A 12,411-nucleotide genomic window follows, 5' to 3' on the forward strand; every position below is an offset into this window, starting at 1 on the left:
TCAGTGTACATAAAAAGACAAGATACAGTACGTCCATCACATATCATAAAGAACGACACTTAATGATAGTCATAGGGTACAAATAAGCAATCAAATCATACTAGGAAACAATCAGTATAAATAATAAGGATACAAGCAACAAAGTTAACAGTCATAAGTAGGAGGAAATGGGTGATAGGAATGATGAGAAGATTAATAGCAATGCAGACTTAGTAAATAGCTTGACAGTGTTGAGGGAATTATTTGTTTAGCAGAGTGATGGCGTTCGGGGAAAAACTGTTCTTGTGTCTAGTTGTCTTGGTGTGCAGTGCTCTATAGTGTCATTTTGAGGGTAGGAGTTGAAACAATTTATGTCCAGGATGCGAGGGGTCTGTAAATATTTTCACAGCCCTCTTTTTGACTCATGCAGTATAAAGGACCTCAATGGAAAGCAGGTTGGTAGCCATTGTTTTTTCTGCAGTTCTAATTGTCCTCTGGAGTCTGTGTCTGTCTTGTTGGGTTGCAGAACCAAACCAGACAGTTATGGAGGTGCAGTTGACAGTATTTGGAGTATGTTGCAGTATCTCAGTGATGTATATTTATGAAATGTCTCCGGACAACAGAAACATGTGATGTGCCAGGTTGAGAGTGTTTTTATTTGTTCATAAGGAAGGTGACCTTGATTTAAAGATAATCCCCCTATAAAAAGCAAGATTAGAGAGGAAAATCTCATTAGTCTCTATGGCCACGTTCAGAAAAAAATACGAAGGAATCTTTTTCATTTAAAAAACAATTTATTTACTTTCAGGTTAAAAAAAAATCGTCCCTTGTACCATGGCATAATCCTCTATTCATTTGCTGGAGAAGAAGTCGTTATCCTCAATAAATATAAGTACAAAATAAATAAGAAAAGAAGTAATCCACGGAAATTTAAACCGATTGTTAAGTTTTTAGGGTACTGCAATACTAAAGTGAACTTCTAAATCATCTTTTTTCCAGACTAGAGCAAGATTACCTTACAGGTAAACATTTCAGTTGGATTTTAGGTAAAATATCTGAACTTTAGAACTAGCTCAACAATACAAGAAAGGCATCAGCTTCTATTTTGCTGTACCTGTTCAAACAGTCGCTTGCCTGAACATTTTAATTTATCCTGCGTTGAGCGAGATAAGGACGCTCCCAGGTTTCCAGAGAAACGACAGCTAGGAGCTAATACTGTGGCATAATAATGAAAAGGTTAATGAAATAGGGGACTTCAGCACATTGTACCAAAAAGTTCTCAAGTATTCTGTGCTCATATAACCTGAAGTTTGAACATTTGCAAAAAAAAATGTGTTTTTGTTTCCAGAACCTATGACACTTATTTGTATATCCTGTCTGAGAAATAGTCGCATTTCTCTTTATATTTCTCACTTGACAGAATCTCGGAAAACAGATCTAAAGTGAAGGGCAAAGCCCTGCGTGCCACGTGATCTTCGTATGATGGGCCTCCCGTTTGGAATCTCCCTTGTTTGTTCTTGGCTAATAATTGTAATTCAGAGAGGAGCAAACATGGATTTGGGATTTGTGTTTAGCAGTAAGCGAACTATGGAGCAAGATCTGATTCAGTTCAGCTAGTTAAGCAAATACTTGTCTTTGCATGACAAAAAACACATTTGATTTTGCTATTTACCTCCGTATCTTTCTTGGCAGCTGCTGCTTAATTTGTACCGGGGCATATTATCCTTGACTCGCTTTTTAGAGGAGTTGACTTTGTTTCAGAGAAGAGCAACGAAGAGGATTAAGGGACTGGAGGCTAAAATATGATGAAGAACGCTTGCAGGAATTAAGCATGTCTAGTTTAATGAAAAGAAGGACTAGGGGTGACATGATAGCAGTCTTGGCTGGTCGCGTTATAAACAGTTATGGGACGCGGGCGGGCAGGTGGGTGGTCCAAATGAGCCACTGTACCGATATGGTGTCCGCTGCTCCCAGATACTACCAGTACGGCCGTACCAGGCCATACCACCCGGAATCCACCACGGGGGCAGAGGGTTCGGAAGGCTTATAGAGCGCTCGTGGGGGCTGGGAAGGGCAAAAAACTGGCCATATTTGCTGGTTTTTGGCTGCCCCAGCCCCCAGGAGCGCTCTGAAAGCCTTCCAAACCCTCTGCATGTCCCCCCCCCCCCAATAAACCGAGGTGTTCAGAGGGTTTGGGAGGCCTGCAGAGCGCAAAAACTTTCTTTTTTAATTTACCTCTTCAAAATCATGGTGCATCTTATAGTCTGAAAAATACAGTACTTAAAAAAAAAATTACAAGCGGGGCATATTTGTAGAATTGCTCTCGTGGGGCTACCGAGGATGAAAATTAAGTTTCTGGTGGCTTTTTTGCTGAAACGGTTTGAGGTGGAGAACAAATGTCCATTGAGCTTGGGACTTCCTTATTCAGTGAAAAGGAAGTCAGACTTTTCTAAATCTACCCTGGAGGGTGAAACCTTCTTGTGCCTTCAGACTTATGATTTGCCAGTGACAGCAGCAGCAGTTTGGCAGCTGGGGGGGGGGGGGAATTGGGTTACTATTTCAAGCCTGTTTGTTTCTTAATATCTTCGCTTTCAAAGTGGAACGGTTTCGGTGCCCATGTGATCACTGGCTTCTAAGAGCAAGCGGAAGTCAAGCTTCAGTGGGTTACGTTAGTTTTTGTTGCTGTTGAATTGTAGTTGTTTTGATAAAAAAAAAACACAGAACACTTGGGTGGGAAAAAACAATGCAGGATAAAGGATAAACTTGATATGTCATTGTGGCCAGATGCAAAGAAGTCAATAAATCCTTAAAACACCGTTGCAAACCCATTGGAAAAGCACTCTGTAGGTGGTAATAATTTAATTTTTCGTGCCTTGTGCTACAGAACGTCGTGAGATAATGAGATACTGTCTAGACCGTGGATTGCTCTTTGGATTGGCAGGTTGGTGTGACCTGAATGGGCAAAATTGTGGCTTTCAGTTATAAAAGCAGTTGATTTTTATTTCACAACTTCACTGTTTCCTCCAGATTAGACGGAAGTGACAAGTGTCTCTATCTGAAAAAGATGACCAGCCTCTTCCCCAAATAATATCATTTTAAACAGGAGGGTTGTTTTTTATATTCATCAAGAGGAGGATAATAGAAGCAAACAAGGTTCTTTTTTTGTCTAATTTCCTTTGGGAAGCAAGTGGGAGGAATTAAATGAAAGTTCTCTTATCCTACGCAAAATATAGTAATACTGATGTCAACTGAATGGAGCCTCTTGGAAGCCTCTCTCTGAATGGAGACATTCCTGCCTTGTAGGAGTTCAGGCAGTCCTCGACTTACGACCACAATTGAGCTCGAAATTTATGTTGTTAAATGAGAGGGTTGTTAAGTGAACTTTGCCCCCATTTTACGACCTTTCTTGCCACCATTGCTAAGTGAATCACTGCAGATGTTAAGTCAGTAAACACGGTTGCTAAGCGAATGTGGCTTCCCCATTGACTTTGCTTGTCAGAAGGTCGCAAAAGGGGATCGGGTGACCCTGGGACGCCGCAACCGTCGTAAATATGAGTCAGTAGCCAAGCGCCTGAATTTTGATTGCCTGATCCTGGAGATGCTGCAGTGGTTGTAAGTCTGAAAAACGGTGATAAGTCACTTTTTTTAAGAGTGCCGTTGTAACTTTGAACGGTCACTAAACGAAGTGTTGTAAGTCGAGGACTACCTGTTCCATCTTTCTCATCCTTGGGTCTTCAGGCTTTATTCGACTACCGCTCCCATGGGCTTGGCCGTACCAGGCTGGGAAGGATGGGTCAGCCTGTCCATCAAGCAAATATTTGTCAACATGCGTTGGCAAGCTTTTTTTTTCCCATAAAGTTTTTTTATTTTTCATAATATATAACCACCTGTATACTATTACATAGCCAACATCGTATTGTATTATTAAATGTTTACATCAATTCATTTTACCATCAATTCCCCAAAAGAAAAAGAAACAAACTTATTTATTGACTCTTCTGCTCTCCATACACTATATTTATGCGTTCACTTTCTTCTCCCTCTCTCTTCCCCCCCTCCCTACCTCCTTTCTTCTCTCTGTCCTCCTTCCCTTCTCTACTTCCCCTTCCTCTCTCCTACTCCTCTCTCTTCTCTACTCCCCCTTCCTCTCTCCTACTCCTCTCTCTTCTCTACTTCCCCTTCCTCTCTCCTACTCCTCTCTCCCCTTTCCACTCCTCATTTCTCTTCTCCTCTTCCCCCCTCCTATCTCCTATCCCTCTCTCCTTCCCTTACCTCTCTCCTTTTCTTCCCACTCTTCATCTTGTTTGCTTGGTGTATTTCAGCTTCTGAGCAAGCTCCATTTTATGTTGATGGTATTTATAGTCCCTTTTCAATGTACATATTTAATTTTAAACATAAATTCTCCTTTTAAAGATAAGAAAAATAGAACAAAAAAGTATACATATATAGTCATTGTACTTTTAAACACCCCCCCACCCCAGCCTAATTTTGGTTTAATTTTGGCGTTGGCAATCTTCGAGGGCAAAATGTGGTCAGTTTATTAAAAGAGAAATATAATGAAGATACTCACAAGAAGTAAATGTGCCCTACCTATCACGTGGCACAATGAAAAAAACCCTCTTTTGTGAGGAAGGCTTTGGGAACACATGAGCTGCGAATGTACTGGCACCAGCTCAATTTCACCCAAGTGTGTGCCCACACATCAGAAAGTTTGCCGGAGATCGTAGGCCACAATCTTGCCATGTGCTTCTTGCCATCTCCCCAGCAATATTTCCCATCTTGCCACAAGAGTCTTTAACATACAATTGTAGTGGGAATTCTTTTGGAGCCACTCCCAAGTGGTGAGATTGGATCTAAGGTGATCCGAGCCGATTCTTTTACAACCCATCAATTCTTTTATATCTGGACATCTGTCAGAAATGGTGTAGGGTGTCCTGCTTGGGCTGGGGGGGTTGGACTAGATGACCTACAAGGTTCCTTCCAACTCTGTTTTGTGTTCTGTTCTGTGTTCTGTTCTAGGAGAGACCTGTTGGTCTATGGTACCAAGTGATTACGAATGCTTATGCCTTTTAATAAAATCCGGTATTAGTTGGGAAAGATGCTAAAGGGCTCCTCCTGATGTTTTGCACAGCGATGGGATTTCCCCTCCCCTTTTTTTTTGATGTGATGATACTGATAACTATGATTACAATACTTCCGGTTATGAGAGAGAAGTAGGCAAAATAAGATCTAGGTACCATTTAATGGTGTTATTAAACGTGACGTTAGGTGTTTGTAAGAGATGACCAATCGGGGCCCGAGGACAGGATCAAACACATCATTAGTTAGAATAGAATAGGAACGGAATAGGAATAGAATTGGGATGGGATGGGAAGGAATGGAATAGGAATAAGAAGGAATAGAATGGAATGGGATTGGAATAGGGAATAGGATAAGATAGGATAGAATATTCTGGATATTGGAGGTCTTCTAGTCCAGGGGTCTCCAACCTTGGCAACTTTAAGCCTTGTGGACTTCAACTCCCAGAATTCCTCAGCCAGCAAAGCTGAGGAATTCAGCAAAGCAAAGCTGGCTGAGGAATTCTGGGAGTTGAAGTCCACAAGGCTTAAAGTTGCCAAGGTTGGAGACCCCTGTAAATCTAGTCCATCCCCCTGCTCAAGCAGGAGAACCTATACCATCTCAGCCAAGTGACTTTCCAGTCTCTTCTTAAAAACCTCCACTGGCTAATTGTCCTCAGAAACGTTGGGACGTTTCTCCTAGATTCCAGGTTGCTCCTCTCTTTGATGAGTTTCCAAGTTCTCACGACCGACCTCAGTCCAGCTCTCCGTCAATTCCATTAACCCTCATCTTAGTGCCAATTGGTCTTCAGCAATTAGTACATCAGATTCTTGTACCTAGGCGACGTGGAACAAACATTTAGGGTTTTGAACTCCACTCTGTTTCTGGCTTCTTGCAGCCCTGTCGGTCTTCAGTTGTACTTGCTGAGAGTCACGACTGCTTAAAGCAGGGGTGTCCAAACTTGGCAACTTTAAGACTTGTGGACTTCAACTCCCAGAATTCCCCAGCCAGCCATGCTGGCTGGGGAATTCTGGGAGTTGAAGTCCACAAGTCTTAAAGTTGCCAAGTTTGGACACCCCTGGCTTAAAGGAATCACCTTTTGGTCCTCTCTGACGCCTATTTTGCAGATCATTGTAGATGACGACGACAGCAAGATTTGGTCGCTCTACGACGCAGGGCCCAGGAATATCCGGTGCCCCCTCATCTTTCTCCCACCCGTCAGCGGAACAGCGGACGTCTTCTTTCAACAGATCCTAGCCCTGTCTGGATGGGGTTACAGAGTCATTGCTGTGAGTTTTCTTCAGACCGGACCGTGTTCCGTTTCTTGAACTTGCCTTCAAGGCAGGGGCAGAGGCTTGGGGTTATGCACTACAGGTAGTCCCCGACTTACAGCCGTTCATTTAGTGACCGCTCGAAGTTAACAACGATGCTGGAAAAAGGGACATGGACCCTTTTCCCACGCGTACAACGTTGCAACCTCCCCGTAGTCCCGTGATCAAAATTCGGGCGTTTAGCAACTGGATCATATTTAGGATGGTTGCGGCGTCCCAGGGTCATGCGATCCCCTTTTGTGACCTTTTGACAAACAAAGGGGAAAACCAGGTCCGCTTAATGGCCATGCTAAGTTAACAATGACAGTGGTTCACTTCACAACTGTAGCAAGATGTTGCCATCGAATGGGAAAACTCCCTTAAGAAATGTCTCACTTAGCAACCTAAATTTTGGGCTCAAATGTGGTCGTACGTCGAGGGCTACCTGTATACCAAATCAGCAAGACCTTAACTCAATCACACCTCCCTTGTTCTTGTACCCAGCAGTCCCCAGTGACTGAATCAGTGGCTGCCATTTTGAATTCTGGTTGGCTTGTTCCAGTCCCACTTGGTGTCCTTTGAGCCCATGTGGCAGGAGAGTACCAGTAAAGCTTCATTATGTTCCTGATGCCTTCCTTATTTGCTGGGCCTGAGCATAGCTGGAGCACTGGAGCCCATCTGAATTTGAAATGAGTTTATTCTGCGGCTGCATAGCCTCCGTAGTATATTTGGAACAAGGAGTATTACCCCTCAGTAATGAAGGGCTGGCAATTTACCAATAATTTACTCTCCTCTTTTGACCCCTATTTGGGTAGGGCGGTTCTGCCACCTCAATACATTTTATATTAGTCTTTGTCTAGATTTAGACTAGGGATGCGGTGGCTCAGTGGCTAAGACGCTGAGGTTGTCGATCAGAAAGGTCAGCAGTTTGGTGGTTCGAATCCCTAGCGTCGCATAATAGAGAGAGCTCCCGTTACTCATCCCAGCTTCTGCCACCCTAGCAGTTCAAAAGCACGAAAAAATGCAAGTAGGAAAATAGGGACCACCTTTGGTGGGAAGGGAATGGCGTTCTGTGCGCCTTCGCCATTTAGTCATGCCAACCACATGACCACGGAGACGTCTTTGGACAGCGCTGGCTCTTTGGCTTTGAAACGGAGATGAGCACCGCCCCCTAGAGTCGGGAACGACTAGCACATATGTGCAAGGGGACCCTTTACCCTTAGACTAGAATGTCTTAAATTTATATACCGTATTGTTTCGGAGTATAAGATGCACCAGAGTATATGACGCACCTTAGTTTTTGGGGAGGAGAATAGGAAAAAATAAGTCTGCCTACCAGGTATTCATCTGGCTAGCGTCCTTAGTCTGGTCAGCCTCAGCACATAAGTTTGCTGGTTTTGAGCATGCGTGGGCTTTTTACCCCGTAGGTGGGCATAAAAAACAGCTTCTAAAGCACAGCTGATCATTGGGGGGAGCAGCAATGAGAAAGCAAGCAAAGCAGGGAAGATTGCTTTACTCATTAGCGCCTCATTAGGGCTGGAAAAAAAGCTACATTCGGAGTATAAAACACAGCCAAATTTTCAGCCTCTTTTAGGGGGGAAAAGGTGCGTCTTATACTCAGAAAAATACGGTATTTAGACTTTGGAGTCCACAAAAACAATACTGATGAGCATACTTGTGAAATTGAAGCTTACAGTATTGACTCACTTTTTAAAAAAAAAATTGCAATTATCAGTAGATTTCCCCATTTTAAGAGTTTGAGATGGTTTGGAATTGGAGATGGTTTAGATGAAGATAAATCAATAAGAAAACCGTCAATAATCCAACTAACTTCTGCAAGTAAAGGCATCCAAGAGCAATAGGATCTAAGGGGTTTTCTTCAAAGTGGGATTTCTCCAGTTAAGATGCAATTATGCCTCTGCTCCAAGTTTATCAGCCGAAAATGTTCCGAGTTGCAATTAAATTTCTGTAATGGTACACTGCATCTTTTCCTCTGTCTTTTTTCTTTTCTTTTCTTTTTACCGTGTTAGTTACAGTATCCAGTTTATTGGGAGATCTTTGAATTCTGCGATGGATTCCGGAAGCTATTAGATCATCTACAACTGGATAAAGTTAGTGCTTACAATAAAATGTTAGGTAAAAAGCCTAGAGTTTATTCACGTTCATTGGCTTAACCGAAAGAGAAGCTCCTTAGTCCCTACTGAGTTACTAGTACAGTGATGGTGAAACTTTTCAGCACTGAGTGCCCAAACAGAATGCGTGTGCAGATATGTGCATATGTGTGCGCTTGAGTGCCAGAAACACGGAGACCAGCTGGCTGACACGCATGCCTGATTTTTGGCCAGTTTGGGCTGTTTTTCGGGCCATTTTCAGGCCGTTTTCTTGCGCTCTAGCACCTGCAAAGACCAGCTGGCCACTTTGGCGCCCACGAAGAAGAAATGTAGCCCAAAGACGGGTCATAAAACAACCCAAAAACAGCCTGAAAATGGCCTGGTTTTTGTCCGTTTTCAGGCACTCCAGCACCCGTGAAGATCAACTGGCCAGTGCGCATGGAAATCAGAAGAGCAGCTGGCTACGGCGCATGTGCCCATAAAGAGGGCTGTGTGTGCTATCTCTGGCACGCCTGCTGTAGTTTCACCATCACAGGACTAGTAGATTAATTTTAGGCATTTGTTTCCTTATCCGATTTCTAAACTGTCCCCTTACTAGGTGATGTACAGAGGCAAGCACAATATTATGATCAGTAGGATCAAAAGCAGTAAAAAATATTAACAATTGTGCAGAAAACTGATGTTTGAAAAAAGTGGAGCATCTTGCAATACTTGTTCTGTCTTTCTTGTGACAGACTTGAAACCAAAGGCACGTTTTATAAGCAGGGGTGTCCAAACTTGGCAACTTTAAGACTTGTGGACTTCAACTCCCAGAATTCCCCAGCCAGCTGGCTGGGGAATTCTGGGAGTTGAAGTCCACAAGTCTTAAAGTTGCCAAGTTTGGACACCCCTGTTTTATAAGGGTACGAAAACAGACTCTTACTTTTAATAGAACTTCAAGCCCAAAATAGAGCGTTCCTCACCTGAAACAGAGCTATTTCGAGTGGAAAGCGCATCCCAAATACTGCAGCCGCCTGCCTTACGTTTGAAACGGGCTTTTAAATTTAAGGGGCTTTTAAATTTAAGAGGCTTTGATTCAAAACATTCTGCCTGCCCTTAAATTTTAGCATAACGGTTTAAAAACATAGCTTCTGAACCGATGCTTGCATAAATGATTTTTTTTTTAAAGTGTACATCAATTTAAAAGGGCATTTATGTAAGATCCAGGGTTTGTTTACTGATAAAATGAACGTATTTTCACCAAGCAGATGTTGTTTCATTTCTAGGAGGACAGCTGTGCTACATCATAACTGATAAACTTCAGAAACTTTGAATGGACAGGGAAGAAGTGTTTTTATTTGAAATGATTCATTTCTGCGGATGGGGGAAACCAACGGGAGATGACAGGGATTATAGAATGGAATTGAGAGATTAATTGGAAAGTCCATTCTCTTGAAACTTTAATCTGATTACCGAATTTGCTATACATCGGGGGGTCTCCCATCATGGCAACTTTAAGACTTGTGGACTTCAACTCCCAGAATTCCCCAGCCAGACATGGTTCCTAAGTCTTTAAAGTAGCCAAGGTTGGAGATCCCTGCTGTAAATGTTTTTTGCTTGCTTCTTCGTCTGTACATATTTAATTTTTTATTGTATTTTTGTGATATTCTCTATGGACTGTACACCGCCCCGAGTCCCTTCTGGGAGAGGGGGCGGTCTAGAAGCACAAATAAATTGAAATTGAAATTGTCAGTAGGTGGGAAAAGATCTATCATATTTTTAGGAGTATAAGACACACACACACATACCCCTTAAAGAAAATTTGGGTGCGTCTTATACACTGAATGTAGCCAAAAACGCGAGGCAGGAAGAGGCGATGGTCTGTGGCAACCCCTGCAGCTTGGAACAGCTGATTGGGGGTATTCCGATCCACCCGCCAATCAGCTGTTCATGTTGAATCAGGCTGCAATAATGTGCTGAAGCTGACCTGGCTGTTCGCTATTTGCTGCAAGGACTTGTCAGAGTTTGCAGCAGCAATCACATTCAGAAAGCACACACAAGTTTCAGCAGGATTCAATAACTTCTCTTTATATAATGTGTAACACATTAAGTAAATATACAATACCAATGTGGTAGTTCAGCAGAGCAGAGAAGCTTCTCTTTCAGTTTTAGTTTCAGATATCAGCACAGCATACAGCTTTAGTACAGAACAAGCCACGCCCAGGCTCTTGGCTGTCTCCTTCCTTGTTGCTCACACAGCAATTACTGTTCGTTTCCAAGCAGCCCTCAACTCTCTCACACACTGACAGGACGCTAGCCAGATGAATACCGATGGCTGCTGGTAGGCAGAGGCAGATTTTTTTTTTTCTTATTTTCCTCTCCAAAACCTAAGGTGCGTCTTATACTCCGGAGCATCTTATACTCTGAAAAATAGGGTAATTTCCAAGTGCTTGGAACCGTTAAATGCATTCGATAAAAAGAAAAATAATCACGGGTATTCTTCTTTCATTGTTTTGATATTAGGTTCACCTTTTTGGTGCTTCGTTAGGAGGTTTCCTTGCTCAGAAATTTGCCGAGTACACCCACAAATCCCCCCGAGTCCAGTCCTTGATTCTGTGCAACTCTTTCAGCGATACCTCGATTTTCAATCAGACGTGGACAGCAAATAGGTGAGACGCCAGTTCAATAAATCCACTCTTGACTTTTTTAATTTTTTAAGAGACAAAACCCAGTTAGATGATCGTCAGAACATCCCGGCTGTGAAGTTTGGAGCTGGGCAGAATGAGGGTAAGAGTCTCTTGTTGGAAGTAGGGAAGGTGGGTGGAAGCTCAGATCTGATGTTACTACGAAGGATTCGGATGCTGGTTCCTTTCCTTTCAAGGGGATTTTCAGTTTGAAGCATTTTGCATATTTGTCCATCTCTCCCATTGGGAGATGGTTATTAGTCAAGATCTCACCTGGAAAAACAACACGTCCCTGGGGATTGGCAAGGCCCAACAGAGACTTCATTTTCTTAGAGTCCTGGGGAAAAAATCAGGTGGAACAACGGCTGATGACCTCTTTCTATTGGTCCACGATAGAAAGTGTCCTCACATACTGCATGATAGTGTCAGCGTTCCAAATATCATCCAAAATTAAATCGGAGTCCAAGGCAGAGCTTTCCTCAAACTTCCAATTTATTAAGAGAGACATGTTGGCACATCTGTGGAAAACCTGAATCTGAAAGCTTCCTGAGTTTCCCACCCAGTTGAAAGTTCATGATCTTGTCCCCACACCCACAAGTCCATCACATGGTCCAATCTTCCACTGCCACGCTGGCATCTCCACCCATCCAGTTCCGGTCAGGTGCAGAGGTGTGGCAGGTCAAAGATCCTAAACGAATATGACTGCAGGCCCAACAGATAGTATGGTATGCTGATTTAACAGCTGCGGACAGGAAGGGACTACAGAGAGTGATCAATTCGCCACAAGAAACCATTGGTTGCCTCCTAACACCACTGGATGACATCGGCAGATCTCCATCTGGTGATCCTTGGGATGTAAGAACCCCATCCTAGCTCTGGGGATAAAAGGCAGGGGGCGAGATGAATAGGGGAGACCACTACTCATCTTCCATCCCGCTGGACTTGTTAGCCTGTGAGAGAAACGTTTTGTCGGGGCTGCCATAGACCTCAAAGTATAACCATACAACATGGCAATTTTGCGCAACACAAAGTCACCACCATTAGATTATGCATATTCAGCTAAGTAGGAAAAGAATAAAAGAAATTTAAAATTCAAAGTCACAGAGTAGAAAGCTTTGTTACTCAGTGGTGATGTTCAACATTTAAGTAGTCGCTTACACTTGAAGTGGCCAATACCAGCCTAAACTCTAGCAACCTTCTATGCAAGGGATGTCTTTGTCTACAATAATGGATAGGATAGTTTAATAGTCATCTGGGAATTATTAGAAGATGGACAGATCGGCTTTCCTA

General features: G+C 42.9%; 2 protein-coding genes across 3 annotated transcripts in view; one reads left to right on the forward strand and one right to left on the reverse strand.

Moving 5' to 3' along the window:
* The window catches only part of RASL12 (RAS like family 12), a 326,560-nt gene that overhangs the window by 118,463 nt on the left and 195,686 nt on the right, over nt 1-12,411 (reverse strand). The window lies entirely within an intron of this gene.
* SPG21 (SPG21 abhydrolase domain containing, maspardin) overlaps nt 1-12,411 on the forward strand; it is a 31,060-nt gene that overhangs the window by 14,597 nt on the left and 4,052 nt on the right. For both annotated transcript variants that reach the window (XM_081965139.1, XM_081965140.1), the window contains exons 4-6: nt 6,165-6,326; nt 8,378-8,458; nt 10,961-11,106. In XM_081965139.1, the coding sequence (XP_081821265.1) occupies nt 6,165-6,326; nt 8,378-8,458; nt 10,961-11,106 (389 nt within the window). The remainder of the gene's footprint in view (nt 1-6,164; nt 6,327-8,377; nt 8,459-10,960; nt 11,107-12,411) is intronic.

The sequence above is a fragment of the Natrix helvetica genome (assembly GCF_964273705.1).
Source record: "Natrix helvetica genome assembly, chromosome: 12".
In the NCBI taxonomy this organism is placed as follows: Eukaryota; Metazoa; Chordata; class Lepidosauria; order Squamata; family Natricidae; genus Natrix; species Natrix helvetica.